Below are 14,981 nucleotides of genomic sequence, written 5' to 3' on the forward strand. Positions count from 1 at the left end.
GGCTCATCACTGGTCACGTTAACTTGATCATTTGATTAAAGTGGTGTCTGGAAGGTTTCTTCAAACATAAGTTACCATTTTACCTTTTAATAGTAAGTATCTTGAAACTATACAAGTACTGAGGTTTATTTATGTATTTATTTTTTTACTCTGATCATAAATGATCTTTACTGAAGCATGCCTATTCTTGTAGCTCAAAACAAATATTTTAAAAGAATGATATACCTAATAAAAATTGACATGAGTGTTTTATTTAAAATTATTTTAGGGAAAAAAATAATAAAAAAATAAAATAAAATTATTATAGGGGCACCCGGGTGGCTCAGTAGGTTCAGCAGCCGACTTTGGCTCAGGTCATGATCTCGCAGTTCACGCGTTCCAGCCCCGTGTCAGGCTCAGAGCCTGGAGCCTGCTTCAGATTCTGTGCTTCTGTCTCTCTCTGCCCCTTCCCTGCTCACCTCTGTCTCTCTCTCTCACAAAAATAAATTTAAAAACATTAAAAATTTTTTTCATAAATAAAATTATGTTAAAAACAAATAGACATTTAGAAGATATTTGTCATTTTAGAAAACACAGGCAGTAAGAATTAAACTAACTTTCCAAACTCACTGCCAGAATTAAAATTGCGTATCACAGAAATGTTTAATAATAAATATTGACCAACAGATTATAGCACAAAAGTTGAATAAATAAAAGCCTTTCTGATTCTTTTACCAAAAAATCATGAACTATTTAATTAACAATAGAAAGTTCACATTAACTTCAGAAAAAAAGGGCATCTACGCAAAGCAGTCAAGGTGATCTGTAAAATGCAGTGTTGTGTTTACACTGTGTATGATCAAGTGAATGCAATAAATTACTCTGGAGGACTTTTTTTTTTTTTTTTTTAGTATTTATTTTTGAGAGATTGCAACACACAGCGAGACAGAGTGTAAGCCGGGAAAGGGCAGAGAGAGAGAGGGAGACACAGAATCTGAAACAGGCTCCAGGCTCCTCACTGTCAGTGCAGAGTCTGACATTGGGCTTGAACCCACGAACTGTGAGATCACCACCTGAGCCAAAGCCGGACGCTTAACAGACTGAGCCACCCAGGCGCCCCTCTATTATTTTTTTTAATGTTTATTTTAGAGAGAGAGAGTGTGCTAGTTTAGGAGGGGTGCAGAGAGAGAAGGAGGCAGAGGATCCGAAGTGGGCTCTGAGATGACAACAGAGAGCTTGAGGTGGGGCTCCAAACTCCCGAGCCGTGAGATCATGACCTGAGCCAAAGTTGGACACTTAACCAACAAAGCCACCCAGGTGCCCCACAAATATCAAATTAAAAAAAAAATTTTTTTTAACATTTATTTATTTTTGAAAGATAGAGAGTGAGCAAGGAAGGGGGAGAGACAGAGGGAGACACAGAATCCGAAGCAGGCTCCAGGCTCTAAGCTGTCAGCATAGAGCCTGACGCAGGGGCTCGAACCCACAGATCGCAAAATCATGACCAGAGCCGAAGTCGGACACTTAACTGACTGAGACACCCAGGCACCCCTAAAAATTGTTTAACGATAGTTTTTTATTGAGGTATGATTCATATTCTATATAATTCATCCATGTTGTTAAGTATTTAAATATCCCCTCAATACGATTATGTGACACAATTTACAATATTTGATTTACTGCATATGGACTGTCCAAAGGGGGTGGGTACTAATTATTATCACTCTTTCAGAAGTGAAGAAATAGAGATTCAGAGACACTAAGTGAGATTGTGATTTGCCTAGAGTTACACAGCTAGTAAGAAGCAGAGCAGGGACTCACAACAAGGTCTCTTCTGTGAAATGTCAAGGTGACTTTCCAGTATTTTCTGTCTCTGAACTAGGGCTTTCAGGAAGAGAGAGATTTAGGGGGCCAGAAGGTAAGTGCCTGAAGGTCAGGTGCCCGCTGAGGATGGGAGAGCAGGCTCTGGTTTTGGGGGAATAAGGCTGGAATGTAAGTCAACATCTCTTCCCTAAATAGTTCCCAGTCTGATGGGGAGTCCAGGGGTTCATCCTGAAGGAGTAAACAAGAATATGAAGCTGAAAAATACTAAGAGGAAAGATAATAAGTAATGTGGAACTCAGAAGAAGAAAGACACTGAGGAGGTGCAAATGAGTCTGACTGGGCAGTAGCAAGGAGCGATGCAGGAATTTACGGAATCAAGGAGTTTTAGGAGATTTATAAAAATATCTGTTCCAAACCCCTCATTTATTTATTTTTTACTTTCTAATTTTTTTTTTTTTACATTTATTCATTTTTGAGAGACAAAGCATAAGCGGGGGAGGGGCAGAGAGAGAGGGAGACACAGAATCAGAAGTAGGCTCCAGGCTCCAAGCTCTCAGCACAGACCCCGATGCGGGCTCGAAATCGCAAACCGCGAGATCATGACCTGAGCTGAAGTCAGACGCTTAACCAACTGAGCCACCCAGGCGCCCCTATTTTTTACTTTCTAAACGGCCAAGTCAATGACCCAGTTTTTTCAAAGTTTATTTATATACCTCGAGAGAGAGGGAGAGAGAGAATCCCAGGCAGGCTCCACACTATCAGCATAGAGCCCAATGGGGGGCTCAAACTCACGAACTATGAAATCTTGACCTGAGCAGAGATCAAGAGTCAGATGCTTCACTGACTGAGCCACCCAGGCACCCCTGTCTCTTCAAGCGTTAAGGTTTTCTTATGAAAGTTTTCAATCCTGCAACAAAGTCTAAAGACTTTTACGTTGAGCATTCATATACACACCATTTAAATTTTATCATTGACATTTTAATATATTTATTTTATCGTGATGGATTTCTTTTAATGTTTATTTTTGAGAGAGAGGGGAACAGATGATCCAAAGCAGGCTCTGCACTGACAGCATCGAACCTGTTGTGGTCTCAAGATCATGAGATCATGAGATCATGACCTGAGCTGAACCCGATGCTCAACCGACTGAGCCACCCAGGCGCCCCTATCATGATGGATTTCTATCCATTATATTTTTGATACATTTCAAGTGATTTGTAGACAGTACCTTTCTCTCTAAATAATATAGCATGCATTTCATTGATCAGAATTCCATATGTATTTATAGGTTTTTCTCTTTTATATACAAAGAAATGCACAAGTCTCAAGATTATATTCACCGAAGGGTTGGGTTTTTTGTTTTTTGGATTTTTTCTTTTTTTAGCTTTATTGAGGTGTAACTTACCCACTATAAAATTCATTTGTTGTATGCTTTCAGTGATTTTTAGTTACTTTACAGAGTTGTACATCTAATACAATTTAATTTTAGAATATTTTCATTACCCCAAAAAGAACCTCATGCCCATTTTCAGTCACTTCTTATTCCCACCCTCGGTCTTAAGCAACCACTGATCCAATTTCTATTTCTGTATCTTTTCCTTTTCTGAACATTTCATATAAATGCAATCATATAATATGTGGTCTTTGTATCTGGCTTTTCTGACTTAGCATGTGTATGAGATTCATCCTGGTTGTAGCATTTGTCAGTGGCTCGGTTTTTTTTGTTTGTTTTTTTGTTTGTTTTTTTATTGGCCCAATAATATTCCATTGAATGGATACACCACATTTTGCTTATTATTTTATTTACACTTGAATTATTTCCTATTGGCTGAATGAATAATGCTACTATGAACATTCTTATACATGTTTTTATCTGGACATACAGTTTCGTTTCTCCTGGGTTTATGCCCAAGAGTGGGATTGCAGGGTCGCATGTTAACTTTATGGTTAGCATTTTGAGAAGCTGCCAAACTATTTCCTCAAGTGGCTGCACCATTTTAGGTTCCTGCCATCCACGTACCAGGGTTCTGATCCCTTCACATCTGGGCTTCATGAAGGTAGGAACGAATGCCAGTCCCAGGTTCATCTTTATGTGCCCAGGGTCTAGCGGGGGCACACCACAGAGGCTGTCGTTGAGCGTTGTTCGGCTTGCGTGACTCTCAGCCCATGCTTCTCACTTTGTTCCCTTTTGTTCTTTCCTAGGGGCTCAACTGGAAGTTTCCAGTTGTCTGGAAAAATGCCGGATGAGCTGTGCAGATGCCGGGAGGCAGCCCTTCTCTGGAAAGTCCTTTTATCTGGATCTGCCTGCTGGCAAGAGTCTCCAGTTTTTGACGGGGGCCATCCAGCAGCTGGGTGGGGTATGTAACCTGCTTGTGACTTGTGATATCATGTGCCTCTGTGGGTTATCGGGCAGGAGCTGGAGAGGGATTGTATCTGTGACTTCCAGGTATTTGATATCTTTGCTTCTGGACTCTTAGTTTTCACAGCTTCATTTTATTATTATTTTTATTTCTTAATATCTATTTATTTTGAGAGAGAGAGGTAGAGAGCGAGCAGTGGAAGGGTGGAGAGAGAGGGAGACAGAGAATCCCAAGTAGGCTCCCCACTGTCAGCATGGAGCCCAATGCAGGGCTCGAACTCACGAACTGTGAGGTCATGTCTTGAGCTGAAATCAAGAGTTGAAGGCTTAGCACCCAGGTGCCCCTTTTTTCACTGCTTTCTTGAGATGTAATCCATATACCATACAGTTCACCCATTTAAACCGTACAACTCAATGGTTTTTGGTGTATTCACAGAGATATGCAAGCTGTGTGAATACACAATTTTAGAACCTTTTCATCACCCCAAAAAAGAAACCCATACCCATTGTCAGTCACTCCCCATTTCTCCTCAATACACCCAACCTGGGTAACCACTCCTCTACTTCTGTCTCTATTCTTTTTTTTTTTTTATGTTTATTTTCCGTGTAGCTATATGATCATGAATACATTTTTGATTACCAACGTTTTGCCCATAACCTTAAAGCATTAGCACTTTGCTATCGTTATTGTCCCTCATGTTATTTGTAATGAGAATATATTTCTTTGAGTGGATTATTAATTTACCTCATGGTTACTCTGTGGACATTGAGATTATTTCTAAATTTTAACTCTTTTACATCACACTGGTGAAAAACTTCCCGTAAGAAGCATTTGCCGTATTTGAGTCCTTTAAAATATTTTTCAGCCATGTGTGTGCCGCGTGGCACTTTTAGTAAGGGGTTGACATGGGGAACTCTCGAATTTCGAAAATGGGATGATAGTGCTCGGCTCCAAAGAGGCGGGCAACTAGGGAAATGACTTGAATAAGCTTGGAATGCAGAGGCTCTTTTCTGTCAAATGAACAGAAGCTCAGGAATATAGAAGCTTGGCAATGGGGAACGTACCAAGTGTTGATTATACACCCAAACTGGCCCCAAATTACCTTTTGAACTTTTAGTCTCTTCTATCATTTAGCCTGTGCTGTGTGAAAAAACCACCCCAGAACTGGGGCTTAAAACAAGTTATTTCTTACTACTCTGTGGAGCAGCTGGGTGGTTTCTCTGCTGGTTTCATCAAGGCTCCCGCCTACAGCTGCATTTGGGTGGAGGGTCAGCTTGGCTGGAAGGATGGAGTTGACCTCACACATCTGGGAGTTGGTGCTGGCTGCCTCTCTATGGCTTCTCAGGTGTCGTTTGAGAGGCTTCTTACATATGTTGTATATACCCGTAACATCATACGTGTATACAGTAAGCTAGACCAGCCTGTTGACACGGCGGTCTCATGGTAGCTTTCTAAGAAGGTGAAGGGAGAAGCTACACGACCTCTTGAGACATAGGCTCTGGAACACGTTTCACTACATTGTATTGTTCCAGAGGAGTCTGATTGAAGGCGATGGAAGAGGGGGCTCTGCCTCCTGATAGGAATAGCCGTCACATTGCGGAAGAGTAGGCAGACTGGAGTGGGAGCCACATGCAGCCATCGAACCGTCGGCCGCGTTTATATAGGACAGTCATTGTCCTCCTCCTCCCCCCCCACCATTTGTTTTTGCCATATCACAGAACATAGGTACTCTCATTCAAGCCATAACTTTAAAGATTCTTTTTGTGATAAAACGTACGCAACATAAGATGTGCCATTTTAAGCCTTTGTAAATGTACAGTTTTCAGCATTAATTACATTCACGCAGCTGGGCCGCCGTAACCACTGTTTCCACAACTTTTATCACCCCAGACAGACACTCTGTAACCAGTAAGCAAGAACTTCCCACTTCCCTTTTCTGCAACCCCTGTCCAATCCACCGTCTGTCTCTGTTAATTTGCCTATTCTAGAGACCTGTCCGTGGACTCACAGATAGTCGTTCTTTTGTGTCTGCCGCCTTTCACTTAGCGTAATCTTTTCCAGGCTCATCCATGTTGTAGCGTGTATCTTCACTTCATGTCATGACTGAGCAATATTTTGTTGTATGTACACATCACATTTTGTCTATCACCTGTTGGTCACTTGAGTTATTTGCATTTTTTAGCTCTTGTAAATAATGCTGCGGTGAGCAAGGATGTACAAGTATCTGTTCAAGTCCTTGTTTCCAGTTCTTTGGGGGGCGTTCCTAGAAGCAGAATTGCTGTGGTAGACGTTGGTAGACCGTGTTTAGCTTTTTGAGGGACTTAAACAGTTGTTGGTTTTTTTGTTTTGTTTTTGTTTGTTTGGTCTGGTTTTGTTTTAAGCTCAGTGCTAAGTTTCTCATCCAGTCCACCCTTCAGAGAGGGCCATCATTCATCCTGACTTTTAGTGGTGTGCTGGAGGTGGAGCCAATTGTTAGCATCTCTTTCCAGTTCCACGTTCAGTAACATCATGTCAGTAGCTTGCAATCAGCCATAGTGGGAGTTCTTACCCCCCAGAAATCAGCACATGCTTCGTTGCAGGGATTTTTTCCCTGGCGAGTGGGTCACTAAGCATTAGCCACCTCGCCACTGCTTATTTCCATCTTTTCTTCTCCCCACAAATATGAGTTAAGTGTCCTTGTGCTTCAGGCACTGTGTTGGGCCCTTGGGATACAAAGATGAGTCAGACCCTCTCAGTGCCAACGAGGAGCTTACAGGTAGGATGAGCGGATACCTGTGCAGCTCAGTAGCAGCCAAACTCTTGTCTTGTTTCATGTTTTTGTTCCTATTTTTGGTAGTGTGGTCAGGATCACAGGCGCGGTGTCTGGATGCCCCCGAGTATCTTCACAGGAATGCCATGGCTTAACCAGCTACTTTTAATCCTGTTGGGCCCCGCCAGTGTGCTCTTTCTCTGTGCAGACTCAATCTGGCCAAACCACAGAGCCTGTGGCCTGCTGCTGCTGGGTCAGGAGCAGCAGTTCTGGAGACAAAACCTGTATTATATATATAAACCCTATTATGTTTCAGGATGATGTCTTCTTGAGGGCTCGGTACAAAACTGCACTTGGTCTATTTAAGGACATTGATTCTGAAACTTCTGGCAGCCAAGATTTCCTTCCCCAACCTCTCAGAATCGATAATTCTACATCTGCCTTCTGGTTTTCAGCCACCTCTGTGATCTGGTTTCAGGTAATTGAGGGTTTTCTGAGCAAAGAAGTAAGTTACATCGTGTCCAGCCGCAGGGAAGTGAAGGCAGAGAGCAGTGCGACAGGCCACAGAGGCTGCCCCAGTCCCAGCGAGGTCAGGGTGCAGACACCGTCCACGGCCCATCCGAAGTGCGGCCACCCCCGGCCTCCACAGAAACCCACAGACTCGGTAAGAACCTCGTCAGGTAGGAAAGGTGTGTTTTCTGAGCAACGGAAATAGGCCTCGGTGAGCCGTTGTGGGCGGTCTCTGGCTTTAGTTCCATCTGGATTAATTTAACCTCTCATTTGAATTCAGAGACTGAAAATATTTTATCATAGCTCTAGATCGAAAAACCTTCTCAACTGGTTATCCCCACGCTGTCCCTTCTGTGATACATTTCACTTTTTAAGGGACTTCAGAGTCAGAGGGTCAAAAACAATAGGAAGGTCCTCTGTAAACCAGAGAGGGTGTGTTGAAATTGGCCCAGACCTGTCTGCTGGGGGTATGGAGACTCGTAAAGAGAGGTCTGAGAGTACTGGTGACACTTTGGCCTTGGGTAAATTCAGAATGCGCTTCTCCACCTGGGTCCAAGCTGCGGCTACCTGTGGGTGACCCGGGACTGTGTGTGGCTTTACCTTTACCTCCAAAAGGTTCTCTAGGCTTCTGTTTCTGCTGCTCCTCAGCTGTCAATGCTCCCAGCTTTCCAAGACACATGACTCCCAAGCCCTCACCAGCACCTGTGTGAACATCTGTTTGTGCACAGGTGGGCTGCACAGCGTACCTCATTGCCCTTCTCTTCCTGTCAGGTGCCTTTGAGCAGAGGGAAGGAGCTACTGCAGAAAGCCATCAGAAACCAGGTGAGCGGAGGGGGGCGGGCTGCAGGTGGCCGTCTCTGGCACAGGGGAGGATCTAACCTTTCTTAGGAGGGGCTTCTGAAGTACTGACACAGAACGCACAACCTGTGAGACGTACCGTCCTTCTTTTCTTCTTCCAAATGAGGAAGTAGAGCTCAGAGAAGTTCAGTGATTTGTCCAGGGTCGCCCAGGGTGGCGGTGGTAGAGCCCAGATTTGACTCGCTAATCCTTCCAACACCAGAGCCTAGCACGAGCACCTTGGAGGGGATGCCGCGCTGCACATAAGCCGGACTTTGTGCATCTTTTAGCAGTTTATCCCTTTTGTGGGACCCAGAGCCGTGAAAGTGAAGCAGCGGGGGGAGGAGTTCAGGTGATCTCGGGAGCACAGTGGGTAAAGTGGCATCGAGAAGGGGGCGCAGGCTGTGGCGGGGGAAGGCCGTGTGCCGTCCTGGGGCAGCAGGGCAGGAACGGGCTGAGGCCAGCACAGCTTCCTGCTTGATGATGGTGACGGTCGGTCGGTCGCCGGTATTTATTGTGAGAGCTTTCCGCCCAGAGGCCCTCCTGACAGCTCTCTGGGAAGCCTGTGCTGCTTCCTGGTCACAAGTGCCTGGAGCAGCAGCCCCCGCCTCCCGCTGTGGCCAGCGCTTGTGGAGGAGAGGGTCTTTCAGGGGACTGGGGTAGACTCTCCCGTAACGTCTCTTCACGGGGTGCCTCAGAGCCGCTCAGGCCTTGGGGAGTCTCTTGCTCCTGCCTGACTGCTTTGTCTTCCCAGGGGAGCAGCAGCGGAGGAGGTGGCGGGAGCAGCAACAGTCTCCTGACCAGTGCCCGCTCCTGGGGAGTGAGGATCCTGCATGTGGACGGTACCGTTTCTGCCCAGGGCTTCTGGAGAGGGGTGTTGGTGACTGACTGGGAACATCCGCTTTTAGAGGGATGTCAGCCAGTATGAGCTAGCTGAAAGCCGAATGTACCCACTCATCATGTGGCCCCACAGCGGTGGGGGGTGTGGAGACCAGCAGTCGTCCTGGCAGGTGCTCGGTCCTAGCACCTAGGACGGTGCTGCTTTGTGGAACGCCCTACAGCTCTCCTCAAGCTGGTGTGATGACCCTTTTCACAAACCGGAAACCCTCCTGGTAGCCACAGCCACTTACCAGCTGTGACTCTGTGCTAGGAGTGAGCTCAAGTCAGTCCCCACTGCAGTCGTTTGTCCACCGTACAGATGAGGTAATTGAGCCTTAGATGTTAAGTGAATTACCCATAGTTTCATCAGAAGTGAGGGGTGTGTGGGGCGCCTGGGTGGCTCAGTCGGTTGAGTGTCCAACTTCGGCTCAGGTCATGATCTCACGGTCCGCGAGTTCGAGCCCCGCGTCAGGCTCTGTGCCAACAGCTCGGAGCCTGGAGCCTGTTTCGGATTCTGTGTCTCCCTCTCTCTCTGCCCCTCCCCTGTTCATGCTCTGTCTCTCTCTGTCTCAAAAAAATAAATAAACGTTAAAAAAAAAATAGTCATATAAAAAAGAAGTGAGGGGTGTGGCCCACATTCCAACCTAGTTTGACCTGACTAAATTTCATGTGCTTTCGGGGAGCCTCTCTGGCTCTGTGGGTAGGGCATGCAACTCTTTGATCTTGGGGGTGTGAGTTCGAGGCCCACATTTGGTGTAACCTCTAATTTCTTAAAATTATTTTTATACAGGGGCACCTGGGTGGCTCAGTCGGTTAAGCATCTGACTTCGACTCAGGGCATGATCTCACTGTCCGTGAGTTCGAGCCCCGCATCAGGCTCTGTGCTGACAGCTCGGAGCCTGGAGCCTGTTTCAGATTCTGTGTCTCCCTCTCTCTCTGGCCCTCCCCCGTTCATGCTCTGTCTCTCTCTGTCTCAAAAATAAATAAACGTTTAAAAAAAAAATTATTTTTATACAAAATTTTAACTAAAAACATTTTTTTTTTTAAATAAAATCTTAAACTTTTTTCGTGGGGCGTCTGGGTGGCTCAGTCGGTTAAGTGGCCGACTTCGGCTCAGGTCATGATTTCGCGGTCCGTGAGTTCGAGCCCCGAGTCGGGCTCTGTGCTGACAGCTCAGAGCCTGGAGCCTGTTTCAGATTCTGTGTCTCCCTCTCTCTGACCCTCCCCCGTTCATGCTCTGTCTCTCTCTGTCTCAAAAATAAATAAACGTTAAAAAAAAATTAAAAAAAAAAAAAAGAAAGAAACTTTTTTCGTATTTATGTAGGGTTTCCTCGCTGTAACCACCTGTTTGCAGGCTGTAATAAATTTACATTAGAATAGCTATTCTAGGGGCAACTTGAGTGGCTCAGTTGGTTAAGCAACTCGTCCCAGGTCATCATCTCATGGTTCCTGAGATCGAGCACTGCACGTTGGGCTCTGTGCTGACAGCACAGAGCCTGCTTGGGATCATATCACTCTCTCTCTCTCTCTCTCTCTCTCTCTCTCTCTGTTTCTTCCTCTCTCTCACCCTCTCTCTCTCTCTCTCTCTCTCTCACCCTCTCTATCCCTCTCCCTCCCTCTCCCTCTCTCCCACCTCCCCTGCTCATGCTTGCTGGCACACACAACATGTGCAGACTCTCTCTGTGTCAATAAATAAACTTTATTTTTTATTTTTTAAGTTTTTATTTATTTTGAGATAGCACTAAGGGGGGAGGGGCAAGGAGAGATTGGGAGAGAGAGAATCCCAAGCAGGCTCTATGTTATCAGCATAGAGCCCGATGTGGAGCTCAAACCCATGAACCATGAGATCATGACCTGAGCTGAAAACAAGAGTCGGATGCTTAACCAACTGAGCCACCCAGGTGCCCCCAAATAAATAAACTTAAAAAAAAAAAAAGAATCGGCTGGCAGTGACTGACTCTCACACGCAGGTCCACCTTGAGTCTAGGGTTTTCTCTAATCCATTGTAGGGGGCTGAACCCGATCCAGCCCAAGATCTGCCAGGGCAATAGAAAACTGCTCAGGAAGGTCCTGGTCTGGGATGTGGGGGGCTCCATTGTCACTAGAAAATCAGCCATTTCTGACGTCTAATTTCCTGCCTTCCAGTGTGTTAGGGAAGCTCCTGCTGGGTCTGCCATATACAGCTACATCTGAGTAAGTCACATGACTGGTCTCCCCCCAATGGAAGCAGCTCTTCAGTGGTACCTTAAAGCCCTTGTGAGCCATAAGGCACCTCCTGTTCAAGAGTTGTGTTCAGTACTACAAAACAGAGTGGGGCCAGCTTAGGTACTTTTCCCAGGATAGAGGACCCAGCCCTTTCTTTTATTATCGGCAGGTGCAGAGGTGACACATAGCCAGAAGGTGGCAGGCAAGGCTGGTGTGATCCAGTGGGCCAGGCCAGTGAAAAGTATAGCCCCTGGCCCCAGGAAGGGGCCACGCTGGGGAGATGAGTGGCAGTCTGGCCACAGCCCTCTGTTTCTTCCACAGAAATGATGATGCACGTGCAACAGCTGTCTCTTGACGCCTTGCGTGTGAAGAAACAGGGGCCAAAGAAGAAGCCAGAGGTAAGTCGTCCTGCTGAACTGAAAGGAAATAGATGGTTTGTAAACAGTGAGTCTGTGACAACTTTGGTAAATCAGTGCCCCGTGCAGCCGTGTGTTCTTGGCCATCCTGGATCATGTACAAGAAGTGCAGCCTCTCAGCACACCCCTGATGTCCACAGCCCCCCATTGCCCTGTTCCCTCTTCCCTGTGTTACCTACAGATCTCCCGTGGTATACTGAGGCATTCACCGTGGCCTAGGCCGGGGACTGCCTGTGGGTAGTCCTGGCCTAGATAAAACATAAATGATCATGGCCTGCTGGCCAGGCTGCTGTTCCGGGGACAGCTCTTGGCCAGGGATGAGCCTGCAGATTGCATGGGTGGGGGCAGGGGATGTTGTGGTTTGAAATAGCTGTCACCTTCCAAATTCTTATTTGGCTTTTCCTTCCTTTGCTGGAGTTGGAACTGTGTGTACCACACACCAAAACCCAGGCTGATTTTTAAAGTCACGGTGTCTTCATCCAGCCTAAATCTGAGAAAGGATTAAGCCTTGCAGGTTCACCCAGGGCCTGGCACCCAGGAATAGGACCAACAGTGGTAGTAGACCACAGCCATACCAGATGGAACCTCTGCCTCAGCTCCCCTCGCTCCACACCCTCTGGTCTGGGAGTCTTCGGGGTTTTGCTGCTGCTATTAAATAGATTTTCATTGTTCACAATTCAAAAGGTTATGCAATGAGTCTCTCTCCCCTGCGACTTCTCTTCCCCAGCCACCAAGCTCCCTCCCTGAGATAAACAGTGCAAACAGTTTTTCAGGTTTCCTTCCAGGATCCGTGCATGTACAAACAGATATGTCAAAGTCCCCCCCCCCCTTTATGCAAATGCACAGTATTTTTACTTTGCTTTGTTCACTTAATAATCTATTTTGTAGATACTTAGGGATCTTCCAGAGTGAGTTCTGGGTGCAGTCTGCTGATGTTTGAGGAAATATGGAAGCTGCTTTGGGTCATGTTTGCCCTGGAGGTGTGGGCTAGAGAATCCTAATCTCACTGGGCCCAGAGGCACAGACAGTCATGGACCCACTAGATCTCTCCTGCCCGCCCCCACCCCAATTCTACCTGATTTCTTACATTTTTCCATTTAATTTGTAATATTAGTTTGACCTTGGCCTAAACGTTGGTCTTGACCAAGAGAGTCCTAATACACAAGACAGGGCACAGGAAGGCAAGAGGCAGTCTCTTTACACTTGTCCTGTAAGCTGATCTGGGATGCCAGTAGTGCCTAGGAAATGCAAGCTGCCATTTAGTGAGCACCTGCTCTGCATCAGTCTATTACCTACTTTCTTTGCATTTGTGCCACATCGGCCAGGTAGGGAGGTGCTTGTCACACCCCGGGTGGCACAGCTCCACTTGGTGCCCAGGCCTGGGGCTTCTGTGGCTCTTGCTCTTCACTGTCCTGCATTTCCTCCACAAAGTCAGCTGCCACTGAGATGCACACACCGCACTCACCGCTCCTCATGTCCCTGGGGAGGCAGAGGGAGCCATCCTGTCAAAGTTGGCTCCGCTCAGGGCCCAGCCCATAGCAGGAAGCAAAGTGGGGCAGACTCACAGCGACTCGGCTCACCGGGCCCTCTTCCTCGACCCTCTAGCTCCCTCGCATCCTTAACCTATTTTCCCTTTCCATTTAGGGAACGCGTCCAGCAGAGTCAAGAACGCGGAAAGGTCAGTGTGGTAGCTTTCCTCATCTAATTGCAGTCCCTCCCTCCTAAACGCTTCCCCACGGCTCCCTCTGTGGCAGCATCTGCTCACTTTTCTGCGGCAGGAAGCGAGTCCAGGTTGTGTTGCCCTGTTGTGTTTCCAGGGCCTGAGCTTTGCAGACAGGAGGGCAAGAGAGGGGTATCCGTGAGCAAGTCCAGGGCTGCCCAGCCGGGGCTTTTCCTTGGCGCCAAGACCCCACGCGGCCGCTCTGGCTCCTACATCCCCTGCCTGCTCTGGGCATTAACTGAAGTTCGGCTTCCTTTTCCTTCTGATTCAAGAGCAGTTTGGGGTGGGCAGTTTGACAGCTGCCTACCACTTTCCCAAATGCCAAACTCCCTGAAATTGACAAACAGGCAGATTGACAGCCCGGCTCCCAGCCCCTCTTGGACCGCAAGAGAGTTTCTCCCCCTGGATGTTTCTCCCAAAGATGCTCTTTAAGTGGCATTTATTCGTGCACAAGCAGGAGCTAAGAAAAGTCACTTGGCACCTCTCATGTTCAAAATTCAAGGAAATCTGTGGGGGAATTGATTTTAATCACTGTCTGAGTTAATTAGAAAGACAAGAAATCGCCCCCAAAAAGTAATTAATGGGAGCTGCTGCCATGTGAGGAGTGAGGCTGCTTTTTGCTTGGGCGCTGGTGGAGCCTGGACTGGGTCTGCGAGCTGGGAGGCGCCAGCCTCTGGATGGGGTCTGGGGCTGTTATCTCTGACAGGGCTTTGGTCACTGTGGGAAGGAGAGGTGGTTCTTAATACCTAAGAGGTTTTAGAAACTGTGTGAATAATTAGCTAGTAGAGGATGAATCTCCTGATTAACTGAGCAAATTTGTCTTCCCAGCACCCCTTTGCCCTGTTCATTCAGGAACGAGATTTCACCCTTGATACATTTTTTTTTTACTGCCCTCTGCTGTGATCCCTAAACACTCTTCAGCTCTCTTCCTCCCTGCTTTCCCCCAGAAAACCCAGGATCCTCCTGGAGTGTTCTGCCTGGGAGTGTTCTCGGGCCCCTCAGGATTCTGAGACTCCCAAGAGGAAAGGTCAGGGAAGGACCCAGGGCTTTAAGCAGAAACCAGCTGGGGCTGGGTTCTGCCCCGCAGCCAGGTTTCTGACCTGCGGCTCACAGCCTCCAGAATCCACACACGGGAGGGTCCTGTACCCTGCTTCGGGGCTCGGGGCACCCTGCGGCCTCTCCCCAGTGAGGGAATTCTCTCTCCCAGGGTAGAGGCCGGAGGAGATGGGAATGGGTGTCCTGCCTCAGCCAAATGGAAAGGTGTGCCTCGGGGTGGCGTAGGCTCCCGCTCTGAGCAACTCTTAAACCTTGGCAGAGCCTTACCTCTCTGGCGTTTCCTGTGTGTGTGTGGTGTGGGCCCTGCATCGGAGCCCACAGATGGCTGACGTGTGCGCTTTTTCTTTCCAGTGGCCAGACTGAAGGCACCATTCCTCAAAATTGAAGATGAGAGCAGGCAAGTGGTGGTGGTTGGCGGGGGGGGGGGGGGGCCTCTCCCCTTTCCC

The 14,981-nt window shown here is 47.3% G+C and overlaps 1 protein-coding gene across 2 annotated transcripts in view; it reads left to right on the forward strand.

Annotated features, from left to right (window-relative positions):
- Positions 1-14,981, forward strand: part of DBF4B (DBF4 zinc finger B) — a 33,821-nt gene that overhangs the window by 10,209 nt on the left and 8,631 nt on the right. For both annotated transcript variants that reach the window (XM_049636275.1, XM_049636274.1), the window contains 7 exons: positions 4,006-4,160; positions 7,391-7,576; positions 8,194-8,244; positions 9,014-9,101; positions 11,665-11,741; positions 13,404-13,437; positions 14,887-14,936. In XM_049636275.1, coding sequence (XP_049492232.1) covers positions 4,006-4,160; positions 7,391-7,576; positions 8,194-8,244; positions 9,014-9,101; positions 11,665-11,741; positions 13,404-13,437; positions 14,887-14,936 — 641 coding nt within the window. The remainder of the gene's footprint in view (positions 1-4,005; positions 4,161-7,390; positions 7,577-8,193; positions 8,245-9,013; positions 9,102-11,664; positions 11,742-13,403; positions 13,438-14,886; positions 14,937-14,981) is intronic.

The sequence above is a fragment of the Panthera uncia genome, chromosome E1 (assembly GCF_023721935.1).
Source record: "Panthera uncia isolate 11264 chromosome E1, Puncia_PCG_1.0, whole genome shotgun sequence".
NCBI classification, from domain to species: Eukaryota; Metazoa; Chordata; class Mammalia; order Carnivora; family Felidae; genus Panthera; species Panthera uncia.